This window comes from Cryptosporidium hominis (assembly GCF_000006425.1).
Source record: "Cryptosporidium hominis TU502 chromosome 2 CHRO012111, whole genome shotgun sequence".
Taxonomy (NCBI): Eukaryota; Apicomplexa; class Conoidasida; order Eucoccidiorida; family Cryptosporidiidae; genus Cryptosporidium; species Cryptosporidium hominis.
The window spans coordinates 1-15,702 of record NW_667314.1 but is presented as its reverse complement, the minus strand read 5'-3'; the positions used below and the strand labels follow the sequence as shown (position 1 = coordinate 15,702).

The window sequence follows — 15,702 nt, the reverse complement described above, 5'->3', positions numbered from 1 at the left end:
GTAGGAACGACGGGTTGGATGGCAAGGGAGGATGGTGGATTGCGNGAGAGCGCATGGCCACTGGGCAGTATTGCGCCTGGTTAGTGGGATGGAGACGACTGGCGATGTGGCTCGTGTTAGGCGCTATGCGAGGGGCTTAGACCGGGGACGGCAGGGCGCCACAGCTAGGGCTCGGAGCACAGGATACGCGAAACCTGATCGCCACCGCCATCAACACAGTACCGCAGCGGACCCAACTACCAGCCCAGGCGTACGACTATGCCCCATAATATCTCACACCACACACTAACTACGAATCATAGACGATCTACAGAACAGCTATCAAAAATGAGGAATAGAGCAAATCTCTCAAATTGCGGAGAAGTAATTCGGAACTACATAGAAGATTTGCAGCTTAGAATTTCTGTATGTAAAATGGTAGATGAGGATGGACTTTCAGATGTAATCCTTTTAAACAAGAAGTTATATAATGACAAGTCACTTTGCAAGTTTAATTTGACAACCAACGTTGATTGCTAGTTCTAATTANCTAAAAAGAATTAATTTACGATAAAATCTATGAATCAAATTAAGAAGAAATATCAAAAGATACTTCATTACTTCTATAACAAAAATTACCAAAAATGAAGCATTCCAAGACTAAGTACATTACCAATTAGTCCAAGAGATGCAAGAGCTAGAAATACATCATAATTTGTTAAATACTAAGATATTATTGGTGAATAATAATTAATCATAATCATTTTATATTTAAAATGGACCAAACTTACATATAGTATTATAGAAACAAAAAATAATAATGTACTATAACTCAATATATCCACATATTTTACATATACAGGCTTATTTTTACTCGCGATTGGACAATATTTATCCAATATTGCTTCATCATCAGACCCACAACTATCTGAATCAGTAACATCTGAAAAAAAATGTATATAAATTTATTAATTAATTAAATAAATAATATATCTTGTTCTATTCTCATTATATAATTTCTTTCTCATTTTAATTTATATTTTATTACTTACCTGAAACTTCTATTTCTGTGTATCTTATCCTTCTTTTAATCATTTTGGCTTATTTTCACTTTAATTATTAATTTTGACAATTTTCACAAAAAAAGTTTTCCTTTTGCTTCTTTTTTTTTCCCTAAATTCTTAAATGCATGCATGCATTTTTTATTCTAATTAACGAAATAAAGGGGGGAGGCGTAGCAGTGATGGTGGTGCTGGTTAAAATACTCAAAACTTTAAACTTTCAAAATGCTCCTTTCAAACCCTTTAACTAATTTTCCTTTTAAAATAAAAAGTAACCCTTTGATTGTTAATATAACTAACTTAAAAAATCTATTTTATTACAAATCTTCCTTTTAATTGATTAATTCACACAATTTATATTTATCGTCCACATTAAAAATGCATGCGTTTTGGCGGGAATTCGTGGAAATGCATTATTTATATCAATGGGATTAAAATTAAAATAAACTAATTGTTTCAGTTAGTATTTATTTCCTATGTTATTAGAGAAGATTTGAGCTAGATTAAGAAAACTTGAATTAAAAATAAAAAAATGCAATAATAAAAGTTAAATAACAATTCGAATTATATCAACAAAATGCATTGATAGTTTATCAATTGTTAATTACAATAGCTTCAGGAGTATTTGGAAGGGAGTCCATATAGTTAGTAGAAAGGGGAAAATCGTTGTCTGAATCATTACTTTCCTTGGAGTTATCCTTGGATTCTTCCTCAAACTTAATGTTAGAATTGTTTTCTTGGATTTTACGATTAGAGGTATTACCTTTGATATTTTTTTGAGCCTGTGAATTTGACTTTCCTTTCTTCTTCACAGGTTGTAAAGTAGTGGCATTCTTTTGGTTCTTCTTACTTTTACTATTAGGATTACTATATAGGTAGTCATCTTCATAATCGTCATTTTGGACATCACTGTCATCCTCCCCACATTCTTCATCTTCCTTATCCTCCTTATTTTCATTCTCATCTTCGTCTTCATCCTCATCCTTATGCTCATCCTCCCATTTCTGACTACGAAGTTTACGCCCTTTAGTAACAGTATCTCTTCTTAAAACTCTTCTTGTCACACTGGAACAGTTCTCAAAGTCTTCAGCTTCTTCATCATCGCTAAAAGAAATGATCTTTCTCTTTTTTGACAAACTCTTATTATCTGAAAAAGATCCGTTCAAGTCAGGAGGAGGTGAATTTGAGGAATTAGAAGAAAAGTAAGCTGATGATTTTCGTCTCTCTTGTCTATCTTGTCTCTTAAAGGTTGAAATATTTCTCAAAGAGCTTCTTTTACCTCTCAATGATGATAATGAAAAAAGAGAGTTATTACCTTTTCCAATAAATTCTGAATTACTTTCGTTTGATAAAGATGGAAGAGATCTCTTTTTATTTGTCTCTTTTAGTAACTCTTTTGAAATATCAGTAATTTCTCCTGCCTCGTATTTTTCCATTACTCTTAGAAAAGCTCTCTCACTAAGTCCTTCCACACAAAGATAATCCTTATTTGATTTCCATCTTGATTTTCTCTCTGATCTGTCCAAATCACGAATTTCATTCAAATTATTATCTTCAATACCTAATTCAGCATTCACCTCATTTGGTGGTCTTACAATCCAATCTGGAACTTCTTGCATCTTTATCATTCTTCCAGATTTCTCCAAACATTCAAGGTAAATCTTACTATCTTCCAATGTTAAAACTTCTTGAGATTCTTGTTCTTCCATTTGAATACTTTTCTGTCTTCTTCCTGGTTTTTTTGGTCTCAAAGGAGATTTTGAAATATTCTGGCCATACTTTAGTAAATTTGAATCAGTATCTTCATTATCCTTTTCTATTTCTTTAATATTCTTATTATTTGTTAATGACTTCTTTGTAATATTCTTACTCCAATCCTGAATCTTTTGATATATATTCTTACCAAATGTTTTCTTATCCATCTCTTCAAAAGCCTTAAGTTCTTCATCATTTCTAGCCAAAAATTGGTTAATCTCTGATGGTGTTGTTACTCTTGAATCACTCTTATACTCCTCCTTACCAAATAATTCTTTAAGCCTATCCTCTCTCTCTTCCTCTTCAACTTGAGTTGAGTTAAACATTCCTGCTTGAATAATTTTATGATCAATCTCCAATTTCTTCTGAGCACGCTTTAAAACTAACTCTTCTACTCCTGAAATTGAAACAAAACGTAATACTCGAACTTCATTCTTTTGACCCATTCTATGAGCTCTACTTTGAGCCTGAAGATCTTGATGAGGATTCCAATCTGAGTCAAAAATTATTACAGTATCAGCAGCTTGAAGATTTAAACCTAATCCTCCAGCTCTTGTTGATAAAACAAAAACAAACTTCTCAGAATCTGGAGAATTAAATTCATCCATTTTCTCCTTTCTTTCTTGTATTGTCATTGTTCCATCCAATCTATGATGTTCGATACCTCTATAATCTAAAAAGTCACCCAAAATATCCATTAACTGTGTCATTTGGCAAAAAATTAGTACTTTATGACGAAAACGAATCAACTTTGGAAGCATTCTATCCAAAACTTCAAATTTACAACTCACTCTAAAGATATCATCATCCTCTATAAATACTCCTCCACAAATAGATATGGATGATTAACTATCTTTCTAAGCTGCATATTGTATTACTCACTGATCTATATGNAATCTTCCCACTGAAAAGATCCATAGAATGTACTGCTTTTTGTTTGATTTGATCATAAACAATCTTTTGCCAAGGAGTAAGCTCCATTCTAACAATATATTCCTTCTTTTCTGGTAGATCTTGTAATACATCTGATTTTACTCTTCTTAATAGAAATGGTCTCAAAATTGAATGTAATCTACTTATTACAAATAATCTCTCCTCTTCTGAAAGTTCTAAACTAGCTTCATTTGATGGAAGATCACTAAATGGTTTACTAAACCAAACTTGAAAATCTTCAACAGAATGAAAAACTTGTGGTAATAAGAAATTAAGTAAAGACCATAATTCTGTAATACTATTCTGAAGTGGGGTACCGGTTAGTAATAATCTATTTTCTGATTTAAAATCTGCTAATACTACATGAAATTTGCTCTTTGAATTCTTTAAACGATGACCTTCATCTACTATAATATGTTTCCATTGCATTGATTGTAAAGCTCCACTTTCTCTGATAATGAAGTCAAATGTAGTCAAACATACATTAAATTTAGTTTGTCTCATTTCATATATAAGTGATCTTCTTTCATATCTACTTCCTTTAAAACAAAGTATTTTCAATTCTGGACTCCAGATCTCAAACTCTTTTTGCCAATTTGGTAAAGTAGATAATGGTACAACAACAAGATGAGGACCTTGATTATCTTTATGTTCATATAAATATGTCAATAATGCAATAGTTTGAACAGTCTTTCCAAGTCCCATTTCATCAGCTAGAATACCGTGTAATTTGTTATTATAAAGACTTAACATCCATTCAACTCCAATGATTTGATATGGTAAAAGACTTCCTCCTTTAAGAAGTTTCATTGGTTTGTCAGAGATACTTTCAGATACTGAATGAGCCATTGTATAATATGATGCCACGCTTGTAGTTTTTGGAATATTAATAAATTCTGAAGATTCATCAATATTAGCATTAGATATTCCAATCAGATCACCAGTTTCTCTTTGATCCCCTTCTAAATTTGAATTCTGGACAAATCCACTTTCTGAGCCTACCATCTTTTGGTCTTGCACTCTAAGTCCAATATCTAATAGGAATCTATCAGTTTGGTTAATAAGCTCTTGTAACCTTCTATTTTTAGTTTCTTTCACAAGCTCTAAATAGGCCTCTAAATCATTTTCTCTTAATAGACGGAGTCTCTCTCTTTCCTTTCTTTCAAGATTAATTTGCTTTTGTGATTGAATAGAAACAACTTGTTTAGTAGCATTAACAGCTAAACGTCCTAACAGAGCTTTTTTTCTTTTCTTTTCTCGAATCATCTTTTCTCTTTCAGTTGGTATTCCATCAATGATCATTTGGAATCTGTATTGATGAATTATTGGAGATTTGGATGACCAAAACTCAGAAAAACGATGACAAATTCTCTCAAGCATGGAATATCCTCTATCTTTAGGATCTATTGTTATTGATGGAATAAATATACCAGTTGAAGAAATACCCTCCAATATTGACTCTTGAAGAATTTTAAGTTTTTCATCTTGTAATGATTTTTCTGGACAAGTATCAATAACGGGATTCTGACTCATGTTTAGATTTTGTTTAGTATTTGAAGATGATTGAATATTAGGATCTTCCAAATTCTGAGTAAGAATCTGAGCAGAAACAGGATTTGAATCAAGATTTTCATTAAATTCTTTACTTTGGAGTATACTTTTTTCAGTAACCTGATAATACATTCCTCGTTCCTTGACCATATTTCTGACTCTATTTTGAATCTTTGAAAGCCTATTAAGTTTTTCATTAAGTGAAGCTCTATAAGATACATCAGCTGGAAGAGCAAGATACTTTCTTAGATTAGCTTCAGTATCAATATCTTTAAGACCGATTAAGAATTGTTTTTCCTGGTGAGTATATTTATTCCATCTTGCTAAGAAATTTGATTCAATTTCAAATGATCCAGCAAATTTTAAAGGATTAATACGTAGTGAATTAATTTCGGAAAAGACTCTGGTAAGCTCTCCAGTAAGTAAAGAAGTCTTATTTCTAGGTATATTTTCCATGATATTTCCTGTTTTTTTGATTTTGTCTCTAAATACTTTCTTTGAATGGCCAAAATAATCCTTTAAAACAAGAAACATTCGGGTTTCAGAGTCTAAAAGTTTTTCGTTTTCTTTTTGTTCATTTTCTCCATATTTGAATAGATCAAATCCTCGTCTAATAATAAGATCATCCATCATTCCAAATAGCTCCCCAAGTAATTTTTCTCCAGGAATTAAACCTCTACTTAACATTCTATAACATTGTGTCAAGATTCTGAATGTAAGCTTTAATACATTAATGTGTGGAACTTCAACTCTATTTACAAGTTTAATCCCATGTTCTCTTAACTCTTGCAACTTTAAAGAGGCTGCCAAACATCTTCCAGATATTTCACTAGAATTAGTAGAAGCTGCAACACTAACTCTTTCTAAACTTGGTTCAGTTCCAAATTCATCAATTTCCATAGCTAAATAACCCTCCTCATTTGCATATCCTGAAGCTTTGCTTTCTGAACTTCCCAAGGCCTTCCATATTTGGTTATGTGGTGGCTAAAATCCTACCCCACTTTCTTATTTGATAACAATAGATTTGTTCAAAGAAAAGGGTATCTATTTATATTCACTTTGGTAAATTCTTCTTTAATTTCTCAATTTGCTTAAAACAGTTATTCAATTTTCAAATGGACTTTCTCTCTTTCTCTTGATCTCTCTTCATAAAAAAAAAGAGTGAAAAAAAGAAGTATCAGAAACCTAATTTCACAACAAAGCAATATCCCTGCTTAAATATTTGAGCTATGCTTATACCTGGCTAAATATACATATATAAATAGACAAATGCTTCATTTGTATACATATATGCCAATGTTTTCACTTCACTTCTTATATTGTTTGTATTAAATTTTCTGGTATATATTTCCTTTACTTATTATCTTTATTGGCGCCAATAATAATTATATTAATTTGAATCACAAGATTTATCTTCATGAAAAGAACAAAAACGAGATCAAAAAAAAAAAAAAAAAAATCAAGCAAGAGATTAAGGTGTAAAATTAACACAGAAATTTATAAACATAAGGTTTTGTTTTTTTCTTTGGAAAAATAGTGGATTTATTTACACATTTTTTCTAAAAATTAAAAAATTTAAATATTATATTTGCATGTTTTGCGCGCCAAAATACCTAGTGGTTTAATAATACTAGTTAAAAATGACAATTTAATAAATTGAATAAAAGTAATAAAAAATGATATTAGGCGAAAAATATTTGGAATTATTTGGTTCATAATAAGAAATGTCAGTAAATAGTGAAAAAATTACTGAAAAGAGAGGACTAAATGAAAGTAAAGAAATACATATATTATACTAATATTAAAAATTTTAGTATACATGTAGAATACTGCACACACACAAAATGGCGAAAATTAAAAAAAAAAAATAAAATAATGGAATTTCACGACATGTACGCTAAATTATAAAAAAATTGGAAAAAAAGTTTTCAAAGAGTTGATTAAGTTATAAAGGGAAATATAGTGAAAAAGAGTGTGAGAAGAATCAAAGCCAAAGTTAGAAAATATAGTAAAGGAGGAAATTAGGTCATTAAGCTTATATTTGCTTGCATGCATATATGCATGGAATGTATATGCTGTATAATATATAATAATATTTTGATTAAGAAAATAAATTAAGTTAATATTGGTGAATAGTTTTTCTAGTAGAATAAATGTATTTACATAATAAAGAAAGCAATGTTGAAAAGATTAGAATAAATTTTAAAGATGAGCTAGGAGTGGTTGCAACAAATATATTTAAGAGAGCATTTGTTAGCATATTGAAAAAGCATGATAAATTTCATAATGGGATAGTGACAGCAGAAAAATTTTGTAATTCAATTAAAGAAACAGATGAATGTTTAAGAAAAGAGGATAATATTTGGGGTGTTATAGTGGATTCTGAAGATAAATGTAATGTATCATCTCCTATTATAACCTCAATAATGAGTTTAGTTCAAATAACAGAGGATAAGTACGTTAACTGTAAGCCTTTATATTTAGATGTTGAGAGAATAGTATCAACAGTATTGGTGAAGAATCCATATAACGAGAGTACTATTATGGTAAGTCAAATACAAAGAACGTCTTTAGAAAAGGATCATGTAAAGTACTCAGTAAGATGCCCAAAAATGTTTTTGGAAGATTTGTATCCACCAGCTTTAGAATCAGCAAATAAATATAGTAATAAAAATAGACAAAATAGCATCTTTGAAATAAATAGAAAAGATTTTTCAGAAGAGAATGATACAGAAAAACAAGAAGAAAAACTTCCTCAGTTAAGAGCTCTTCCTCCTGATAAATTAGATGATTTCAGAAAGTTATATGCGATGTGGAATAGATGTATGTTGTCCGATGAAGATTTTATAATACATATGAAGAAAGATATTGGAATAGAACAGATTCCAAGAGAATTTTTGTTACAAGTTGCAAATAAAGGTCCAAGCAGAACTTTATCTTTTAGAGATGCAATCTGCTCCTTATTTATTAATGATGTTGATTCTTTAAGAAAATATAGACCAGATTTTTTAGTTCCTCAGCCAAGTAGAATTCCAATTGAAAGCATTTATAACCCAGTAACACATGAAAATACTATTGATAAAAGTACTCAAAGAATTCTGGAATGCTGTAAAAAAGGTTATGGAAAGATATTTAACTCTATTGATTCACTTAATGATGATATGCTTAATGATTTTAAATCATTTGGAAGAAGACATAAACAAAACTCTAGTGAATCTGCCATTCTTAAAAAATCTATAGAAATTAATAATCAACTTAGTAACAAAAATGAGATCCAAGTATCTAGTTCTGATATAAGTTCAACTATATCTTCAAATCATTCAGAAAAACCCAAATTTGATTTTGTTATTAACGATATTGATTCTGATGAAGAACGTGCAAAAATAAGAGGGAAACAGCTTTCCAATTATCATAGATTAACTGTAACTATGCCTAATACCCTTCAAACTCAGCTTAAAAGATGCGCTGCTGGCGAAACTTCTGGTAATGCCATTAGGCAATACCTTAAATATTATGGTATACCTATTTCTGTTTCTATGGATACTCTTCTAAGAAGAAGTGATGAAGATGGATCTGTCTCCTTTACTTCATTAATGAAAGAAGTCTATCATTCTATTAAAAACATGCAATCTTCTTTATAGCCAATTTATTCTTCTTGCATACATGCAAGTTACATGTTTAATAATTCGCAGTGGCGCCGGCGCCAACACGATTTTATATTTATTTTTTGTTAATTTATAGTATTAGACTTTTAGGGTTATTTGATTAATTTGTGATTACCAACAACTATAAAGCCAATAAGAGATTTTTTTTTTGAGTAAGTATCTGCGGATTCATTTTGCAGAATGGCAGATCAACAGGATGTGGAGATGGCACAAAGTGATCATCAAAACGTACCAGATACTATAAATGAACTAGTTTTGAAGGAAGAGAAAAACATATCAGAAAAATCAAAAATAAAAGAGTATTGTAAATCTATACTTGAAAAAGATTTAGATCATTCAATTAATTGTGATATTATTGATCAAAGCGAGGTTTCTGAGTTTCGATCACAAGTAAATAAAATGAAAATGTGGCCAAGCTTTGATCATATTTTTAAAGCTGCTAGAAGGGATAATAAATGGTATCTGAGATCACAGCCTTTAAGAGCTGTAAATAAGATTTTATTTGAAGAACAGAAACTAATCAACATTTCAAAGGTAAGAAATCTGGTCATTATTTGTTTTTTTTCTTACTAATTATCTAACTTTATTCTTTCAATTTGAATGATCAACTAGGCAATGTATAAGGGCTTGGCCATCGCCCCAATTCCAGAAGGAGTCATTGAAACAGCTGTCCAAACTATTATAAACAGCAATGATGTCCTTCCTGAGATATCTGATTTTGTAAGTTCAACTCCAAATAGTTTATTATGATCCAAAACTTATCTTCATTTTCAGACTGTCAAATGTAAAGACTCAAAATACATGAAAACAACATTAAGTTAGAAGTTCTTTTTACTCTTATTCTAATGTTTAAATATATTATATATAAGTTCATATCTAAAATTTAATAAAACATATAGAAATGTTCTTCATTTATTCTCAATCATTCCCGTTTGTTTTTCGTCCAAATTTCTCTACAAAAAATTCAACCTTAATGATAGATATCATAGGAAATAGAGATCAGGGAGGGAATATTAAGTGCAAATAAAAACAAAGTACAAACAAAATTTAGGACTACTAAGCTGCCCCACTAGAACTAAGAAGTATGGAAATACAAATCTGACTAACCACTAACTTCTTTCTGTAAGAGTATAATTCGGAGTTCTGGTGAAAACGAACAAAGCGACAGGCTTAGCTAGCCAAAGATAAAAACATTGCGGAGCTGTGAGCGAAGTTAATACGCTTAGCAAAAGCATGAGTACCCGGTACCAATAAAGACATGAAGTAGGAGCTCGACTCAAATTTGAATATTTGGGGGATAGAACTAACGTTGAAAGCTAGCTCTCTGAGACCTTTAAAGTTAGAAATGACACATCCTGAAGATACATTTTCAATGAAAAGGATCAGATTATATGCTATTAAATCGTTGAATGAAACTTTGTTACCCATCAAAAATTTGTGTTCTGTAGAAGTGAAGGTTTCATTCAAAACCTTCAAAGTTTGATAAATATTCTCATTAGTAAGAAGTTTTGAACAAGTCAAAGTCTTTGAAGAATCTAAAATCCTGGTAGTTTTCTGAATGTAACTCCTAGCAATGGAAGAAAGCTGGATTGAAATTGTATGTAACAACAAATTCTTTGAAAATAGTTCTTTGTTATATGAAAGAATAATATAACTTAAAACTGCTTCATCAGTGCTGATGTATTGAACATTCTTTGCAGTATCGCTGATCATTGGAATTGATGGTTGAAGGAATCCAGACTTGATAATTTCCTTGAAAAGCTTAGCCTGAGATTCTGAATCTTTCTTAAATCTAGTTTCAGTGAATGCAAGGCCAGAGTAAACAAGAACAGTTCTAATCAAATGATTGCTATCTAGTTCCTTAGTTGAATAGAATGTAATTGGAACAATACTTGCCTTAGCTCTTACTGACTCCACTGAAGTAGAGAAAAGTGCAAGAAAAGCAAAAACTGAAGCTAATAAACTTATGGACTTCATATTCAACTAATTCTTGAATTGAAATTTTTTAAATGAAATAAATTGTAAGAGAATATTTCAAAAATTTCAGTAATAATCCACAGTTTTATTAGTTACTTCTTCGAGAGAAATAAGATTTCCCGCCTTATAATTTATGAATAGTGGTCTTTATCAATACGTATATTTTGTGATAAAGATAACTTTGATTAATTAGGGTATCTAATTGAACAAAAGACATTAGACTGAAGTATAACAATAATTAATTACTACTACATATTTTTGATGATGATCTACTTTCAAGTAACTTTAACTTACTATCTCATGATAATAAATATAAATGTGAATGGCGGGAAATGTTTGAAATTAAGTAAGCATGTATAAAAATAATATATAATATAATAAAGAAGATATTGAAATATTTCCTCGAAAGATCCTTTCACTGTGATTATATTGTTAAATTTTTAAAAGTGTTCTCCACTACTTTCGCTTTGCTCACTACTATCATCTTGACTTTCCGAGGTACTTTGATCTTGAAGATCATCAGTATTTTGGGAATTATCCGTACTATCTTCAGTTTCATAGTATCTATCAGTGCCAGAACTTCCACTTTCTTCAGATTTGCTATTTTCGTATCTTGATGTTTCCTCATCTGTTTCTGAGAGATTACTACCAACTGAACTTTCAACTTCTTCATCTTTATCTGACTGTGCTCTGTTGGTTGATTCACTCTTGCCAGCTTCTTGACCTTTATCATTAAAGCTTATATGTTCATTATTTGTACTATTTGGTTCATTAAGTACAGATACAGATTTAAACCTTTTTTTTTCTTTATACTTTCCACCAATTATTGAGTCTTTAATGTTTATAGATTCAATATCTATGAATTCTGATTCAGATAACATACCAGAAGAACTTTCAGAAGAATCAAATATATCCAGTTTCTCATCAACAATTTCATCTTCAATTACTGAATCTCTACTTTTAATGCTAGCCTCTGATCCTTCTTTATATAATTCATCAATTGCAACAATTTGACTTTCAGGTGCATTAGTAGAGTAGTCTATTCTTATTTCTCTTGGCTGTGGTTCTATCTGTGGTAATGGCATTTTAACATAGTTCATATGCATGGGAAGAACTTTTGGAACTAAGAGTAAAAGCGAATCGTGTTTTAATATAAATTTTTCTGTTTCTTCAATAAGTGGAATTTCATTTTCATCGAGGTATTCATCATATGAACTATATGGAAGAATATACTTAACAATTTCTGATTCTTCATCAGATTGAGAGGTTTGATTTTGAGCAGCTGCAAGAACTGATTTAAAGCTTTCTCCTAAATTAAAGCTATTACCCAAAATACTATCCGCTTCATTTTCGAATTTTGAGGAATAGAAGTCATTGAGCCTTAATCCAGAATTGGGTTCTGAACTGGTTTCTTCAGTGAATTTCCGTAGTTCTTCAAGTTCTTCTTTCTTAAAACTTAATGGGTCACTTGCTGTAGCAAGTTTTCTACATTGTTCTTGATAGTTTTTTAATCTTCTTTCAAAAAAAAATTTTACTATTTTATCTTTCATAGTGGCTTTGCCATCCAACATATTACTTACTGACTTTTTACATTTTTTTAAATTATAACGTAAATTAAATGCAACAGATTTACTTTCAAAAATTTCGTCAATCCATGTGATTATCAACTTTTGTTGTTCTTGTTTCAACCGTCGATGATCCTTACAAATTTTCAAAATGTTGTATGAAAATTCAGTCATATCTTTCTGTATTTGACCTAGAATCCCCGATCCAAACAACAGGTAAAATATATAAAGAAAGAATGTTAAAACTTTCCGATTACGGAACATTTCTATTTTTCACTTGTCCTAAACCATATGATTTTCTTAACTATTCAAATAATTCAAGTTAAACTGTTTAATTCATTCTTTAATAAATGTGTTGTTTACTTCTATAACTTAAACTGTTCTCTTTTTCAATAAATAAATAAATATTGATAGATCAATGCATGTGGCGGGAAAAACATGCAGAACACCCCACATTGTAATACTTTCTTACGTGTCATTGTCATGCAATAACTTAAGTCAGGCCTAAAACAAAAAAAAATGGAATTCAAGTTTTATTAGAGGGAAAAATACTGTTTGAATGAGTATTAATTTTTAACGAATTGAATTTTGAAAAGTTATTCATAAATACATTAATAGCTCGAAATAAAGGTTGAGATTTCTATTAAATTGAAAAATATAAGAAAACAGAAATATAATTAATGGTAAAATATAGTACAGAATATTCTGAGTGTAAGAGCCAAGTAATAAAGAGAATATTAAATTGAGATATTTAATAATTCAATTTTTAATTGATTACGCCGCAAAAGACCTTTATTAGTGTATTACACACGGCTCAACACACAAAAATGTGTATTTGAGAAGGGTATGAAAAATTCTGTGAATTAAAAGAGCAAAATTACAAAGTAAAAGAGGCTCCGATTAAGGAAATGGAGTCTTCCAGTAGAGATATTTTAGAACTTGAAGGAGTATTGGAACTTTATAATTGGATTCAAAAGTATGATCAGTCAAAGGTACCTACAAAAAGAAGTATATTTCTCGTAATAAAAAGTAAACTTAATTTAAAAGTAGTAAATAAAAATAGTATTTCCACACCAAAAGCTATTGGATTGTCAAAAAATGGAAATTCTAAGACCTTCTTTAAACAAGGTGAAAATTTGAGTGAAAAAAGGTACTTTCCAAATAGGTCTCAAAATTACATGGGAGGTATAATAGGTTCTGGAATATATGGGTCAAGTATTGGAAAGAAGATCAAGGCCATCAACTCTTTGTTCAATTTATCCAATTTCAGCGTTTTCTAGAATTCATGAGACTCTTTTAGATGCAAGTTACAAGAATAGTAGAATTTGTGACTATAGCAATACTTCTGATGGAAATGAAAGCAGTGAAGATTATAGAACTTATATTAATGAAGAGGAATTAAAAGCTGATCATGATTCAAGCAGTAGATACCAAGGAAGCCAAATGTAAAAGTTTGGAAGAGGGATCAGTAAAATCTATTGTAGAAAAAAAATATTCAAATGAGTGAAACCAGAGTTTGATGAGGAAAATTATAATAGTAAATATCGTCACGAAATTGATACAAAGTCTTTGAACCATTTAATAATATACCTCAGGAATATTATCAAGGGACGAATTAGTAGTCATTACGTAAATGGTGGTGGGGATTTAATTAGAGGTAATAACTTTTGTTTTCTAACACTTTGGAAGAAGATTGAAGAACTCACACAACAAAAAGCTAGTGAATTAAATGAAGAAATGATTGTTTGGCAACAACTTAGAGATGTTTTACTATTAACAGGAATGTCATTAAAGTATCCGACATGGTCTGGAGAACAATTGACAAATATAATATCCAGAATTATTCCAAAAAAAATGTTGAATATAATTATTGAAAATGGTAGAAATAGTCTTCAAACAAATACTGATAAGAATAAAAAATGTAATCAAGGGTTATCTGAGCTATATTATACTTTTATTGAAAGTTCAAAAACCATTTTTGATTTACTTACTGTAAGCCAACTAATTCAAGAGAGTTTGTCAAAGTATATAAATACAATTAAAAATTTGAAAGTTGATAAGCAATTATCATTTATGATAAGTAAAGAAGCTGTTGATATAGGATTTGAGAATCATCAACTATCTTCTGAAGAAGAAGATTTCTTAGAGGTTATAACAACATATAGTACTTGTGGAGAATATGGATTTGACGAAGATGATGGATATGCAAGTGTTGTAGAGTCAGAATATAATGAATTTTCTTCAACTAATAAAGCTTCAGATTTGAATGGGAGGGAATCTAAATTAATTGATTCCCTTGGCCTATTTGTGAATTTGAGCGATGTAAAAAGACCATTAATAGATGATTATACTTCTAGTAAAGTTAATAATGGCATTGGGTTTTCAAATAGAACTAATATAGAAAATTCAAATACTACCATAATGACATCAACTACTACTACAGCAACCACAACTAATACTAAAAATGAGAGTATTATTAATGGAAAATTCATTCATTCTGATACCGATATCAATGATTATGATGATAGAAAGACCAGTTTTGAGTTTAATATTAGTAATTCAGTACAGCAAATAGGTGAGAATGTTATTAATTTGGGGATTTCAAGGAAGAATCTTCAAGATTTAGTAAGTGAAACATTAATCAGAAATTCATCATCATCTTCTTCAGTATATATTGAAAAGGAAATATTAATAGGCGTATGCAGAGCTATTGACGATTGTATTTACCATTCCAATTCAATTCTAGAACATTGCAATAAAAACAAAGTGGTTAAGGGCAAAAACTCATCAAGACAAACTCTGATGTGGCTTTTTATCTCAATAATTATTATGTTACTTATCATTTTTGTTGGAGAATATAATAACTCGGTTATAGAATTTATAGAAAGATCAACTATTACTACTGGCAATCAAAGTTTTGGATCAGAAAAAATATCTATTAGGTCACTTAATTCAAAAGATAAGTTCGAGATTTATGATGCAGATAATTCTTACTCTGAAAACAATGTAAATTTGATTAATGCATCCGATTGTATTTTATCCAAAGACAAAAATCAAAGTGGTGTGAATTCTGATATTTGTAATGTGATTGGAGATATTACTGTAATTCANAAGTGTTTTACAAATATTAATATATCTCATAGAAACTAATATAATTTAATTTAAGGCGCCATATACATATAGTTTCTATAAAAGAAAATACATGCATGGGGGGCA

General features: G+C 30.0%; 6 protein-coding genes across 6 annotated transcripts; 3 read left to right on the top strand and 3 right to left on the bottom strand.

Moving 5' to 3' along the window:
• Positions 1 to 3,644: 3,644 nt before the first annotated feature.
• Positions 3,645 to 6,179, bottom strand: Chro.20395 (SNF2 domain/helicase domain-containing protein). The annotated part of the gene is made up of 1 exon (XM_661692.1): positions 3,645 to 6,179. The coding sequence occupies one exon, from the start codon at positions 6,177 to 6,179 to the stop codon at positions 3,645 to 3,647; it is 2,535 nt and encodes an 844-aa protein (XP_666784.1).
• A 1,253-nt stretch (positions 6,180 to 7,432) lies between these two features.
• Positions 7,433 to 8,920, top strand: Chro.20396 (hypothetical protein). The annotated part of the gene is made up of 1 exon (XM_661691.1): positions 7,433 to 8,920. The coding sequence occupies one exon, from the start codon at positions 7,433 to 7,435 to the stop codon at positions 8,918 to 8,920; it is 1,488 nt and encodes a 495-aa protein (XP_666783.1).
• A 204-nt stretch (positions 8,921 to 9,124) lies between these two features.
• On the top strand, positions 9,125 to 9,517 carry Chro.20397 (hypothetical protein). Its single annotated transcript, XM_661690.1, has 1 exon — positions 9,125 to 9,517. One exon carries the CDS (start codon positions 9,125 to 9,127, stop codon positions 9,515 to 9,517), a length of 393 nt encoding a protein of 130 aa, XP_666782.1.
• Positions 9,518 to 10,114: 597 nt separating this feature from the next.
• Positions 10,115 to 10,921, bottom strand: Chro.20398 (hypothetical protein). Its single annotated transcript, XM_661689.1, has 1 exon — positions 10,115 to 10,921. One exon carries the CDS (start codon positions 10,919 to 10,921, stop codon positions 10,115 to 10,117), a length of 807 nt encoding a protein of 268 aa, XP_666781.1.
• Positions 10,922 to 11,361: 440 nt separating this feature from the next.
• Chro.20399 (hypothetical protein) lies at positions 11,362 to 12,750 on the bottom strand. Its single annotated transcript, XM_661688.1, has 1 exon — positions 11,362 to 12,750. One exon carries the CDS (start codon positions 12,748 to 12,750, stop codon positions 11,362 to 11,364), a length of 1,389 nt encoding a protein of 462 aa, XP_666780.1.
• Positions 12,751 to 14,223: 1,473 nt separating this feature from the next.
• On the top strand, positions 14,224 to 15,636 carry Chro.20400 (hypothetical protein). The annotated part of the gene is made up of 1 exon (XM_661687.1): positions 14,224 to 15,636. The coding sequence occupies one exon, from the start codon at positions 14,224 to 14,226 to the stop codon at positions 15,634 to 15,636; it is 1,413 nt and encodes a 470-aa protein (XP_666779.1).
• The last annotated feature ends 66 nt before the right edge of the window (positions 15,637 to 15,702 follow it).